Here is a 10,719-nt window from a genome sequence, read left to right on the forward strand (position 1 = left end):
GCCTGGGACTGGGTGCAAGGGACAGACTGTGAACTGCCCTGGCATCCCACAGACGCTGTTTGTGCTTCCCCACTGCCCACAGAGTGGGGCAAAGGGTTTTCCTTCTGCCTTTCCCATTGCTTACTGGTTTCCTCTAAAGTTCATTAAGTATTTTAGAAAAAATGTGTCTCCCATTCCCCCCGCTAGATGGAAGACGGTCCCTCCCTTTTCTCCTGAGAGTGGAACAGGAGCCGGACACAGAGATGCTGCAGCGCGCTGGGTTGATCGCTAGGACCCAGGAGCAGCTGGGAGGCGGCTCTGGGGGAGCGATCGCTGGGCTCAGGCCCGGCAGCAGGAAGTGACTCGCAGCCGCTGCGGGGACTCTGGCTCCAGGCTCCTGGCGAGATCCCCGAGCTCCGGCGGCTGGTGCTGGGAGCCCGGAGCCCTGGCTGCAGCCGGGAGAGGGGAATCTCCAGCAGGGCCCTTCCCGCTGCTCCCCAGGAGCCTCTCCCAGGGCAGAGCCCCCAGCCCGGCCAGGCCCCTTCCCGGCCCGGCCCCTGCCCCAGGGGACCCCGCTCGGAGGGAAGGTGAGAGAGACCCGCCCCCCGTCACCCCCGGGCTGCAGGGGGAGGTTTGGCCCCAGGCTGCTCCCAGCGGAGCTGGCTGCGATTCCCGCCCTGGGCCCGGGAAAGCTGCCGCCAGCTCCCGGTGTGTGCGGGGCGAGGGCAGGGGCAGGATCCCCTCCCATGACCTGCTTTGTTTCCTTGCCCCTGGCCGCCCTAGTGCGGACTGCGGACGGACGCTGCAGCTGAGGGGGGTAGAGGGGGGAGGAAGGGGGTAGAGGGGGGGGGGCAGACGGTTGGCCGGCGCAAAACTGAATGCAGGCTGGGGTCCCCAGCTCGGGGCTTGCGAAGGAGAGGGTCCCAGGGGCACAATCAGGGCCGGGGGTGGGCAACACAGGCGTTGGATCTAGGCTGGTGGGGCCCTGCTGCGCCCCCTGGCTTGAAGGGGTTTCTATCCTATTCAGGGTTTAAAGTTTGGTTCAATGGCTCTCAGCGCCCCCACAATGTATATGTTGTTTCACCCCCCCTGCCTGGGACTAGGAGCTGCTGATAAGAGCAGGGTACAGCCTGCGGGGGGGGGGGGGGGGTGATTCTAGGGCTGGGGGAGGCAAGTTCCTGCCCCCCCATAGGCATAGGACCCCAGCCCCTGAGCACTCCCAATATCGCCCCACCCGCTGAGCGTGTGGCCCCAGCCTCCCCCATCCCCAAAGCCCAGGGAGGGCACACGGCCCCAGCCTGAGTCCCTGGGGCAGCCTAAGGAGAAGCCTGAGACGCTCCCCCACATGGGCCGTGCACCCCACCTCCGCAGTCAGCTGTGACTCTCAGCCAGCTTGGAAAACAGACGGGTTTATTGGTCACTGGGAACACAGCATAGAACAGAGCTTGTTAGCACAGAAATCAGGAGCCTTCAGCAAATTCCATCTGGGGGGGAATCCAGAGTCCCGAGTCCTGGACTCTCTCCACTGAGTCCCAAACCAGGAGACTGACCTGCTTCCAGCCCCCCATCCCCAGTGACGTCTGGCTGCCCCTCCTCTGTGCTTTCTCTCTTTCCCAGGAAAACAGGTCACCTGGCCTCCCCCTCTCTTTGTTCTCCCACACCTTCAGCTCCGGATGGCCATCGCTTGTCAGGATACAGAATTCTGACCATTCTCTATGCCAAGGGTGGGCAAACTTTTTGGCCCGAGGGCCACATCGGGGATCAAAATTGTATGGAGGGCCGGGTAGGGAAAACTGTGCCTCCCCAAACAGCCTGGCCCTGCCACCTATCTGACCTCTTCCCACTTACTGCCCCCCTCAGAATCCCTAACCCATCCAACCCCCTGCTCCTTGTCCCCTGACCGCACTCTCCAGAGACCCCCTTCCCCTAACCACCCCCTCAAGACTCCACCCCCATCTACACCCTCCCTGCTCCTTGTCCATTGACTGCCCCTTCCAGAGACCCCTCCCCACCTCCTATCCAACCTCCCCATCCCCTGACTGCCCGAACCCCTATCCACACCCCCACTCCCTAACAGAGCCTTGGGGTTACCACATCCCATCAAATCCCCCCCGTTCCCCATCCCCTGATGACCACCCCAGAACCTCTGCCCCATCCAACCACCCCTTGATTCCTGTCCCCTGACTGCACCCTGGGACTTCCTGCCCTTTACCCAACCCCGTGGCTCTGGCCCCAGCCCCCTTACTACGCTGCTCAGAGCAGTGACCAGAGCCAGACTAGCTGCCGTGCAGCTCTGCCCCCCAGAGCGCTGCCCCTGTGTGTTGGCGTGGCTAAGAAGGAAAGTGGGGGAGGGGCCAGGGAAGCCTCCCCTGTGAGCTCAGGAGTGGGACAAGACGGGGGCTGCAGTTTGCCTACCCTTCCTCTATGCCCAGGCAGCCACTCTGCAGTCACACCTGCCCTCTAGAGGTCTCTGCAATGATCACACACCTGTATCCCACCAGTTCAATACTTGAGTAACACATGGGGAAACTGAGGCACACACATAGTATTCAGAGAAAATATTAAGAAAATTCCTGCTTCATCACACCCCTCTGAGACCAGCCCAGGGGCACTTTCTCCAGTGGCTGGAACCACTCTGACCATACCAGCCCCTCAGCCTGAGCTCCCAGGTGATGGAGAGACCTGGGGAAAGGGCTGGAGCTGGGCAGGCAAATGACTCTGCCCATAGGGCCCCTTTCAGGGACTGGCTGGTGAGTTTGGCCTACAAGGGGAGGGGCTCCCTGTGTCTGGGAGTCCCAGAGCTGCTGCCCTCAGTGACACAGCCGGGTTCAACCCCCGTTACCAGTGTCACTGGCTGAGCTGCCTGATGGGAGCAAAGGCCCACGACAATGGGGCAGTCGCCCGTTCTCCCAGGGTGAGGGAAGAAGATAAAAGGGGAGAGCGGAGAGACTTGAAGGGCAGCAGGAGCAAGAAGTGGGGAGGGAGGTTCCCAGCTCCCAGCCCTGCCCAGATCCATTCCCTGTGCGCACACACACACACACACACACACACACACACAGTCAGCTCTCCTGGGAACAAGGGGAGGAGCTGAGAGAGGAAAAGCCAGTTGCTGATACTGCTGAGCACCGCAGGACTGGTTACAATACACTGTGGGGCAGTGCCCTAAAGTGACTCCTTTGATTCTGCTCTTTTTCCAGTGTTTGGCTCAGAGATACTGTTCTGAAGAGGTTTAGAAGGGCCTTGGTAGGGTTTGTTCTAATGGGGGCATAGGGAGCCTGGACAGCGATGTAATGAACTAACTGGGTTTCTTCCCAGCATGGCAGTCATAGAACCAAAGTGTCTCTCTGCAGGGAGAGAGCCTGGGGGAATTGGGGAATGATATGGATTCCAGCCCCTTCTGTAACCTCCCCCATCGCCCCTCTCGCCCCAACAGGCTGAGGAATCACGTCCACGTTTCACTCCAGATCATCCCATCTTCCAGGAGACACGGAAAGGAAATGGCTGTGATGGAGCCAGCTCAGGTAGGAGCTTTTGGTGGTGGGGAGGGGTATTGTAGAGGGGTTAAACACCCAGTGTGGGACTGGGTGTGATGAACCTGCTAGAATATGATCAACCTGGGCCTGATTTTCTGAATAGGCGTGTTGCGGGGGGGGAAACATTCCCCCATTTCTGAACCCTGGGCAGGGCTGGAAAACTGACCAAACTCGCAGTGCTGGAGCCTGACCCCACTGGCCAGAGGCTGCTGTGAAATACAAAGGGAAGCTGTTGGTATTCCTGTTCTTGTCCTCAGCTCAGAGCTCAGCTTCCCGTATCAGCCTGTGGCGGGCAGGCATGTGGTAAATGTGCTCCATCTGCTGGGGGGGACAAGGAGCTCTCACCTTCTCCCACCCCCTGAAGCCTCCTGGCAGCTCTGAGCAGGGTGTGGGGAGGATTCTGCTTCTTTGGTCCTCCTCCCCTGTGACTAATGGGATTGTGGCTGGGGCAGCAGGTGCTGAGTGGGGGACTCTTGTTGTTTCAGATGCCGGTGACTTTCGAGGAGGTGGCTGTGTATTTCACCCAGGGGCAGGGGACTCTGCTGGACCCCGCTCAGAGAGCCCTCTACAGGGACGTCATGCAGGAGAATTACAAGACGGTGACCTCGCTGGGTAAGGGATTCCTGGCCCCTGGCTTATTGGAAGCAGGGGGGGGGGGGAATCTGTGTGACTGACACTGCAATGAGACCAGGGTGTCAAAACCTAAGGCACATACTAAATCATCCCCACCCAACACCCCTAGCTTCCAAGGGGAGAAGTCATGTATTGTCCTGTCTGTGTTGTTTCACAGTCTCACACAGGATCCCTCTTCTCCCTCCTCCTTGGTAACACCTCCAGCCATGTGGAGGGCTCTGGGCTCCACAGCTTTAGAAATAGGCAGGGGTTTAACACTAGAGCTCAGTATGCACCACAATTCCCCTCACCTCCCCAGATGTCTGCTCCCCTCGAGGGGGCTCAGTGACCACGTTCCCGTCCTCTTAGATTCCACATTCGCCAGCACAGGGACAGGTTCCGCTCACGGAATGTCCTTTCTGACAGAGGCTTTCGCAATCCTCCACGCATCCTTATCTGGTCTGATTTCACTCCATACACAGGATTTCCCCTTCCCAAACCTGACCTGATCAGCCGGCTGGAACGAGGGGAAGAGCTGTGGGTGCCCGATCTCCAGTCCTGTGAGGGAAGAGAGATCCCAAGAGGCGACCGGACAGGTGAGGACTAACACAAGCCATCTGGTGAAGGAAGGAAAAAGTTGAGAATCTCAAAAATGAGGTATCAGTAAATGCCTTTAGTTCCTTCCTCTTCTCACCTAGACATGGTTGCAGGCAGCAGATATCACTGACAACGCTTCCCATATGTCCTGTTAGCTGCAGGAGTTTCCTTCCCTACTTTCCTTCTCTGTGAACGTTTGGGTGGGAAGTGGAGGCAGAATCCAATTGCTCTGTCTGTGCAGCTTTAGTAGGTTGGGTTTTCCCTTGCTGCTATTCCTCTTAATCTCTCCCCAGCACAATGACTTCTGTGTGGATTCTCTCTCTCTCCCAGCAGGTGACGAGAGAGTGAGTGAGAACAAGGAGGGGAATCAACAGCAGGAAGTTCCTGGACACAGGGAATCACAGGGGACCTTTTTGGGAAGAGCTGAAGGGAATTTTTCCCAGTGCTTGGAACAGGGAGAAGTCTGGGGAAATTGGCAGAGGTCACAGAGGCTGCTGAGAAACCACTCAAGGGAGCAGATGGATGAATCTATTACCTGTGGGAAAGGATACTGGGATCCCACAGCCCATCACACAACCCCTAAGGAAGACAAACGCTATGAATGCCTCGGTTATGGAAAGGGATTCATTCTGAGACCACAGTTTGTTTCACCTCAGACAATTCATACTGGAGAGAAATCACTTCAATGCTCGGACCGTGGGGAAAGCTTCAATAACCGCTCAGATCTTAATAACCATGGGAGAAGCCACACAGGAGAGAAACCCACTCAGTGCCTTGACGGCAGGAATTGTTTGAATTGGAAGTCAACATTGATTACACATCAGGCAATCCACACTGGAGAGAGACCCCATAAATGCTTAATCTGTGGGAAAAGTTTCGTATGGAGGTCAGCCCTACTGAGTCATCAGGCAATCCACACTGGAGAGAGACCCCATAAATGTTTAGATTGTGGAAAAAGTTTCATACAGAGGTCAGCCCTTGTCCAACATCAGGCAATCCACACTGGAGTGAGACCCCACAAATGTTTAGATTGTGGGAAATGTTTCCTACAGAGGTCAACCCTACTTCGTCATCAGAGAAAACACACAGGAGAGAGACCGCATAAGTGCTTAGAGTGTGGGAAACATTTCGTAGAGAGGTCAGGCCTTGCTAAACATCAGATAATTCATACAGGAGAGAAATCCCATAAGTGTTTGGACTGTGGGAAAAGTTTCACACAAAGATCAAATCTTATGGAACATCAGAGAATACACACCGGAGACAGACCCCATAAGTGCTTAGACTGTGGGAAAAGTTTCATACAGAGGTCCGCCCTTGTCAAACATCAGGCAATCCACACTGGAGAGAGACCGCATAAGTGCTTAATCTGTGAAAAAAGTTTTATACAGAAATCAACCCTTCTTATTCATCAGGCAATCCACACTGGAGAGAGACCCCACAAGTGCTTAGACTGTGGGAAAAGTTTTATACAGAGATCAGCCCTTCTTATTCATCAGGCAATCCATACTGGAGAGAGACCCCATAAGTGCTTAATCTGTGGGACAGGTTTCATACGGAGGTCAGACCTTGTTAAACATGAGGAAATCCACACTGGAGAGAGACCCCATAAGTGCTTAGACTGTGGAAAAAGTTTTGTACGGAGGTCAAACCTTCTTGTACATCAAAAAATCCACACTGGAGAGAGACCCCATCAGTGCTTATACTGTGGAAAAAGTTTCATACGGAGGTCTGACCTTGTTAAACATCAAGCAATCCATACAAGAGGGAGACATAAGTGTTTGAAAAGTGTGTAAAAGGTATTTGGGACCATTCCAAGAAATAGAGACTAGAACTTTGAAATGTAACCTGGTATTGTTAAGTAATTGAAAGAAGATAGTAGTGCTGTTGATTAATTGCAATTAACTTGCATGATTAACTCAAAAAATTGATTGTGGTTAAAAATATTAGTCTTGATGAATCACATAGTTAAACAATAGAATAGATTTTGGAATTTGTTTAGTGTTTTCAGATGGTTTTTCAATGTTTCCATATCTATTGATTTCTATCACAGCAAAGAATAGAAAGTGTTCAGTGCACACTTTATATTATTTTTGTTACAAATATTTGTACTGTAAACATTCAAAACAAAAATAGTATATTTCAATTCACCTCATACAAGTACTGTAGTGCAATCTCTTTATCAGGAAAGTGTAACTTAAAAACAGATTATTTTAATTATATCAGTGCACTCAAAAATAAAGCAATTAAAAACTTTAGAACCTAGATGTCTACTGTTCGTTTTCTGCTGATCATTAAGACAAACAGGTTTGTTCACATTTACAGGGGAGAATGCTGCCTGCTTCTAATTTATGATGTCACCAGAAAGTGTGAGACGGTGTTCTCATGGCACGTTTGTAGCTGGCAGTGCAGGTATTTATGTGCCAGATATGCTAAACATGCCTATGTCCCTTCATACTTCGGCCACCATTCCAGTAGACATGCTTCCATGCTGACAATGCTCATTTAAAAAAAATGCATTAATTAAATTTGTGACTGAACTCCTTGGAGGAGAATTGTATGTCCCCTGTTCTGTTTTACACACATTCTGCCAAATATTTCATTATATAGAAGTCACAGAGAATGACCTAGCACATGTTCATTTTAAGGACACTTTCACTGCAGATTTGACAAAACGCAAAGAAAGTAACAATCTGAGATTTCTAAAGGTAGTGTTGTGGAAAAACAACCACGCGTTGTGTTTGGATCAGTATCGCCGGAGGCCTTTTTATTTTCATGCATGCACGGGAGGTACCAGTGAACTAGCAATCCCCCCGACTACAGATTTTCAAATAGCTTATATAGCATAAAACCACAATTAAGTAATGCATACTTTCTTATCAACATTATTCCCATATTTGGAATACATTCCCCCAAAAAGGGAATATAGCTTAGCAAGCTTTCCTGTTTTTCACAGTTGGCCCCTTTGTGGTTTCTTGCTCTGTCGCCTGACATCTATCAATCATAGTCTGTTACAAAGGTTAATTCTACTTTTATAATGTCTACAGTTAGTTCTGCTTTTAAGATTTGTCTACCCTTCTCCTTTTACTCCCCCCCTTTACTCTCCCCCCCCCTTTCTTCTTCTTCCTCCGGGCCACACATACAGTTCACCTGACCCTACATACAGTTCACTTGACCAAAGTTTAGGCCTTAGACTATTTTTCCTCCACAGTAGCTACAGCATTCAGCCCACGGTTTAAGAATCTGAAGTACCTTCCAAAATCTGAGAGGGATGAGGTGTGGAGCATGCTTTCAGAAGTCTTAAAAGAGCAACACACTGATTGGAAAACTACAGAACCTGAACCACCAAAATAGAAAATCAACCCTCTGCTGGTCGCATCTGACTCTGTCGATGAAAATGAACATGTGTTGGTCTGCTCTGCTTTGGATCGTTATCGATTAGAACCTGTCATTAGCATGGATGCATGTCCTCTGGAACGGTGGTTGAAGCAGGAAGGGACACATGACTCTTTAGCACATCTGACACATAAATATCTTGCGATGCCGGCTGCAATAATGCCACGCGAATGCCTGTTCTCACGTTCAGGTGACATTGTAAACAAGAAGCGGGCAGCATTATCTCCTGCAAATTGTAACCACACTTGTTTTTCTGAGTGATTGGCTGTACAAGAAGTAGGACTGAGTGGAGTTGTGGGCTCTAAAGTTTTATATTGTTTTATTTTTCTACGCAGGTATTTTTTGTACGTAATACTACATTTGTAAGTTCAACTTTCATGATAAAGAGATTGCACTACAGTACTTGCAGTTGGTGAATTGAAAAATACTATTTGTTTTGTTTTTTACAGAGCAAGTATCTGTACTCAAAAAATATAACGTGCTCACTGTACACTTCGTATTCTGTAAAAACAACAAGGAGTCCTTCTGGCATCTTAGAGATTAACAAATTTATTTGGGCATAAGCTTTCGTGGGCTATAACCTACTTCACCAGATGCATGGAGTGTATTCTGTGTTGCAATTGAAATCAATATATTTGAAAATGTATAAAACATCCAAAATATTTAAATAAATGGTATTCTATTATTTTTAAAACTGCGATTGATCACGATTACCTTTTTTAATCACTTGACAGCCCTCAAAGATACTAATTATAGTAGTCTCTGTTTACCTGTATCTTGTTATAGATGAACAGTGTAACCAAAAGGTTTCTGTCTAGGATTGTATTTTGTTATTTCAGAAGTCAAAAGGAAATATTAACATTTAGATGAAACTTGGGTATAATAACGTCATTGTATATCTCCCTCTATTTAAAGTTTGCGGTAAACTGCCTATGAACTGCTATGAACTGGCTGTATTTTAAATCCTTACTGAGATTGCAGGAACAAACCATCACGATTTGTAGGAAGAATAGTAAATGTGGCAGGCGACCAGCTTGGCTTAACAGTGAAATCCTTGCTGATCTTAAACACAAAAAAAAGCTTACAAGAAGTGGAAGATTGGACAAATGACCAGGGAGGAGTATAAAATTAGGCATGCAGGAGTGAAATCAGGAAGGCCAAATCACACTTGGAGTTGCAGCTAGAAACGGAAGTTAAGAGTAACAAGAAGGGTTTTATGGGTATGTTAGCAACAAGAAGGTGGTCAGGGAAAATGTGGGCCCCTTACTGAATGAGGGAGGCAACCTAGTGACAGGATGTGGAAAAAGCTAATGTACTCAATGCTTTTTTCGCCTCTGTCTTCACAAACAATGTCAGCTCCCAGACTACTGCACTGGGCAGTACAGTATGGGGAGGAGGTGAGCAGCCCTCTGTGGAGAAAGAAGTGGTTCAGGACTATTTAGAAAAGCTGGATGAGCACAAGCCTAGGGGCCGGATGCACTGCATCTGAGGGTGCTAAAGGAGTTGTCAGATGAGATTGCAGAGCCATTAGCCATTATTTTTGAAAACTCATGGCGATCGGGCAAAGTCCCGGATGACTGGAAAAAGGCAAATGTAGTGCCCATCTTTAAAAAAGGAAGGAGGAAGATCTGGAGAAATACAGGCCAGTCAGCCTCACCTCAGTCCCTGGACAAATCATGGAGCAGGTCCTCAAGGAATCAATTTTGAAGCACTTCAAGGAGAGGAAGATGATCAGGAACAGTCAGCATGGATTCACCAAGGGCAAGTTATGCCTGACTAACCTAATAGCTTTCTACGATGAGATAACTGGCTCTGTGGATGAGGGTAAAGCAGTGGACTTGACTTTAGCAAAGCTTTTGATACGGTCTCCCACAGTATTCTTGCCAGCAAGTTAAGGTAGTATGGGCTGGATGAATGGCCTATAAGGTGGATAGAAAGCTGTGATCAATGGCTCCACGTCTAGTTGGCAGCTGGTATCAAGCGGAGTGCCCCAAGGGTCGGTCCTGGGGCCAGTTTTGTTCAATATCTTCATTAATGATCTGGAGGATGATGTGGACTGCACCCTCAGCAAGTTTTCAGATGACACTAAACTGGGAGGAGTGGTAGATACGCTGGAGGGTAGGGATAGGATACAGAGGGACCTAGACAAATTAGAGGATTGGGCCAAAAGAAATCTGATGAGGCTCAACAAGGACAAGTGCAGAGTGCTGCACTTAGGAAGGAAGAATCCCAGGCACTGCTACAGAGTACGGACCCAGTGGCAGGGCCGGCTCTAGGTTTTTTGCCGCCCCAAGCAAAAAAAAATTGGCTTCCCCCCACCCCAGCCCTGGGCTCTTCTCCCCCACCCGCACCCCCTGACGCCCCAGCCCTGGGCTCTCTCTTGCCCCTCCCGCATTCCCTGCTGTCCCAGCCCTGAGCTCCCCCCCAAACATGACCTCCTTGTTCACTACAGCAATCCCCATTTACACTTGCAGTGGGGATCAAACTGTTTCTCCTATTTTTATTTCACTTTAGTATAAATCTCGGCCCCACAACCCCATCTTTAGTGCTCCAAATGCACATGGAAGGCATAGGGACTAACCCTCAAACCTTGTACCCAGAAAGC

The 10,719-nt window shown here is 50.0% G+C and overlaps 1 protein-coding gene across 1 annotated transcript; it reads left to right on the forward strand.

The window, feature by feature from the left end:
• The first annotated feature begins 303 nt into the window (after nt 1–303).
• Nucleotides 304–6,981, forward strand: LOC101943205 (zinc finger protein OZF-like). The gene is made up of 5 exons (XM_065564555.1): nt 304–566; nt 3,413–3,500; nt 3,998–4,124; nt 4,607–4,720; nt 5,052–6,981. Exons 2-5 carry the CDS (start codon nt 3,477–3,479, stop codon nt 6,512–6,514), a joined length of 1,728 nt encoding a protein of 575 aa, XP_065420627.1. The 5' UTR covers nt 304–566; nt 3,413–3,476; the 3' UTR covers nt 6,515–6,981.
• The last annotated feature ends 3,738 nt before the right edge of the window (nt 6,982–10,719 follow it).

The sequence above is a fragment of the Chrysemys picta genome, chromosome 12 (assembly GCF_011386835.1).
Source record: "Chrysemys picta bellii isolate R12L10 chromosome 12, ASM1138683v2, whole genome shotgun sequence".
NCBI lineage: Eukaryota > Metazoa > Chordata > Testudines > Emydidae > Chrysemys > Chrysemys picta.

Excerpts from the sequence above, each read along its gene's own strand:
- LOC101943205 (XM_065564555.1), top strand. The coding sequence starts at position 3,477 with ATGGCTGTGATGGAGCCAGCTCAG. Across the intron at positions 4,125-4,606 it reads CAAGACGGTGACCTCGCTGG|GATTTCCCCTTCCCAAACCT; the intron begins GTAAGGGATTCC and ends CTCCATACACAG. Across the intron at positions 4,721-5,051 it reads CCCAAGAGGCGACCGGACAG|CAGGTGACGAGAGAGTGAGT; the intron begins GTGAGGACTAAC and ends TCTCTCTCCCAG.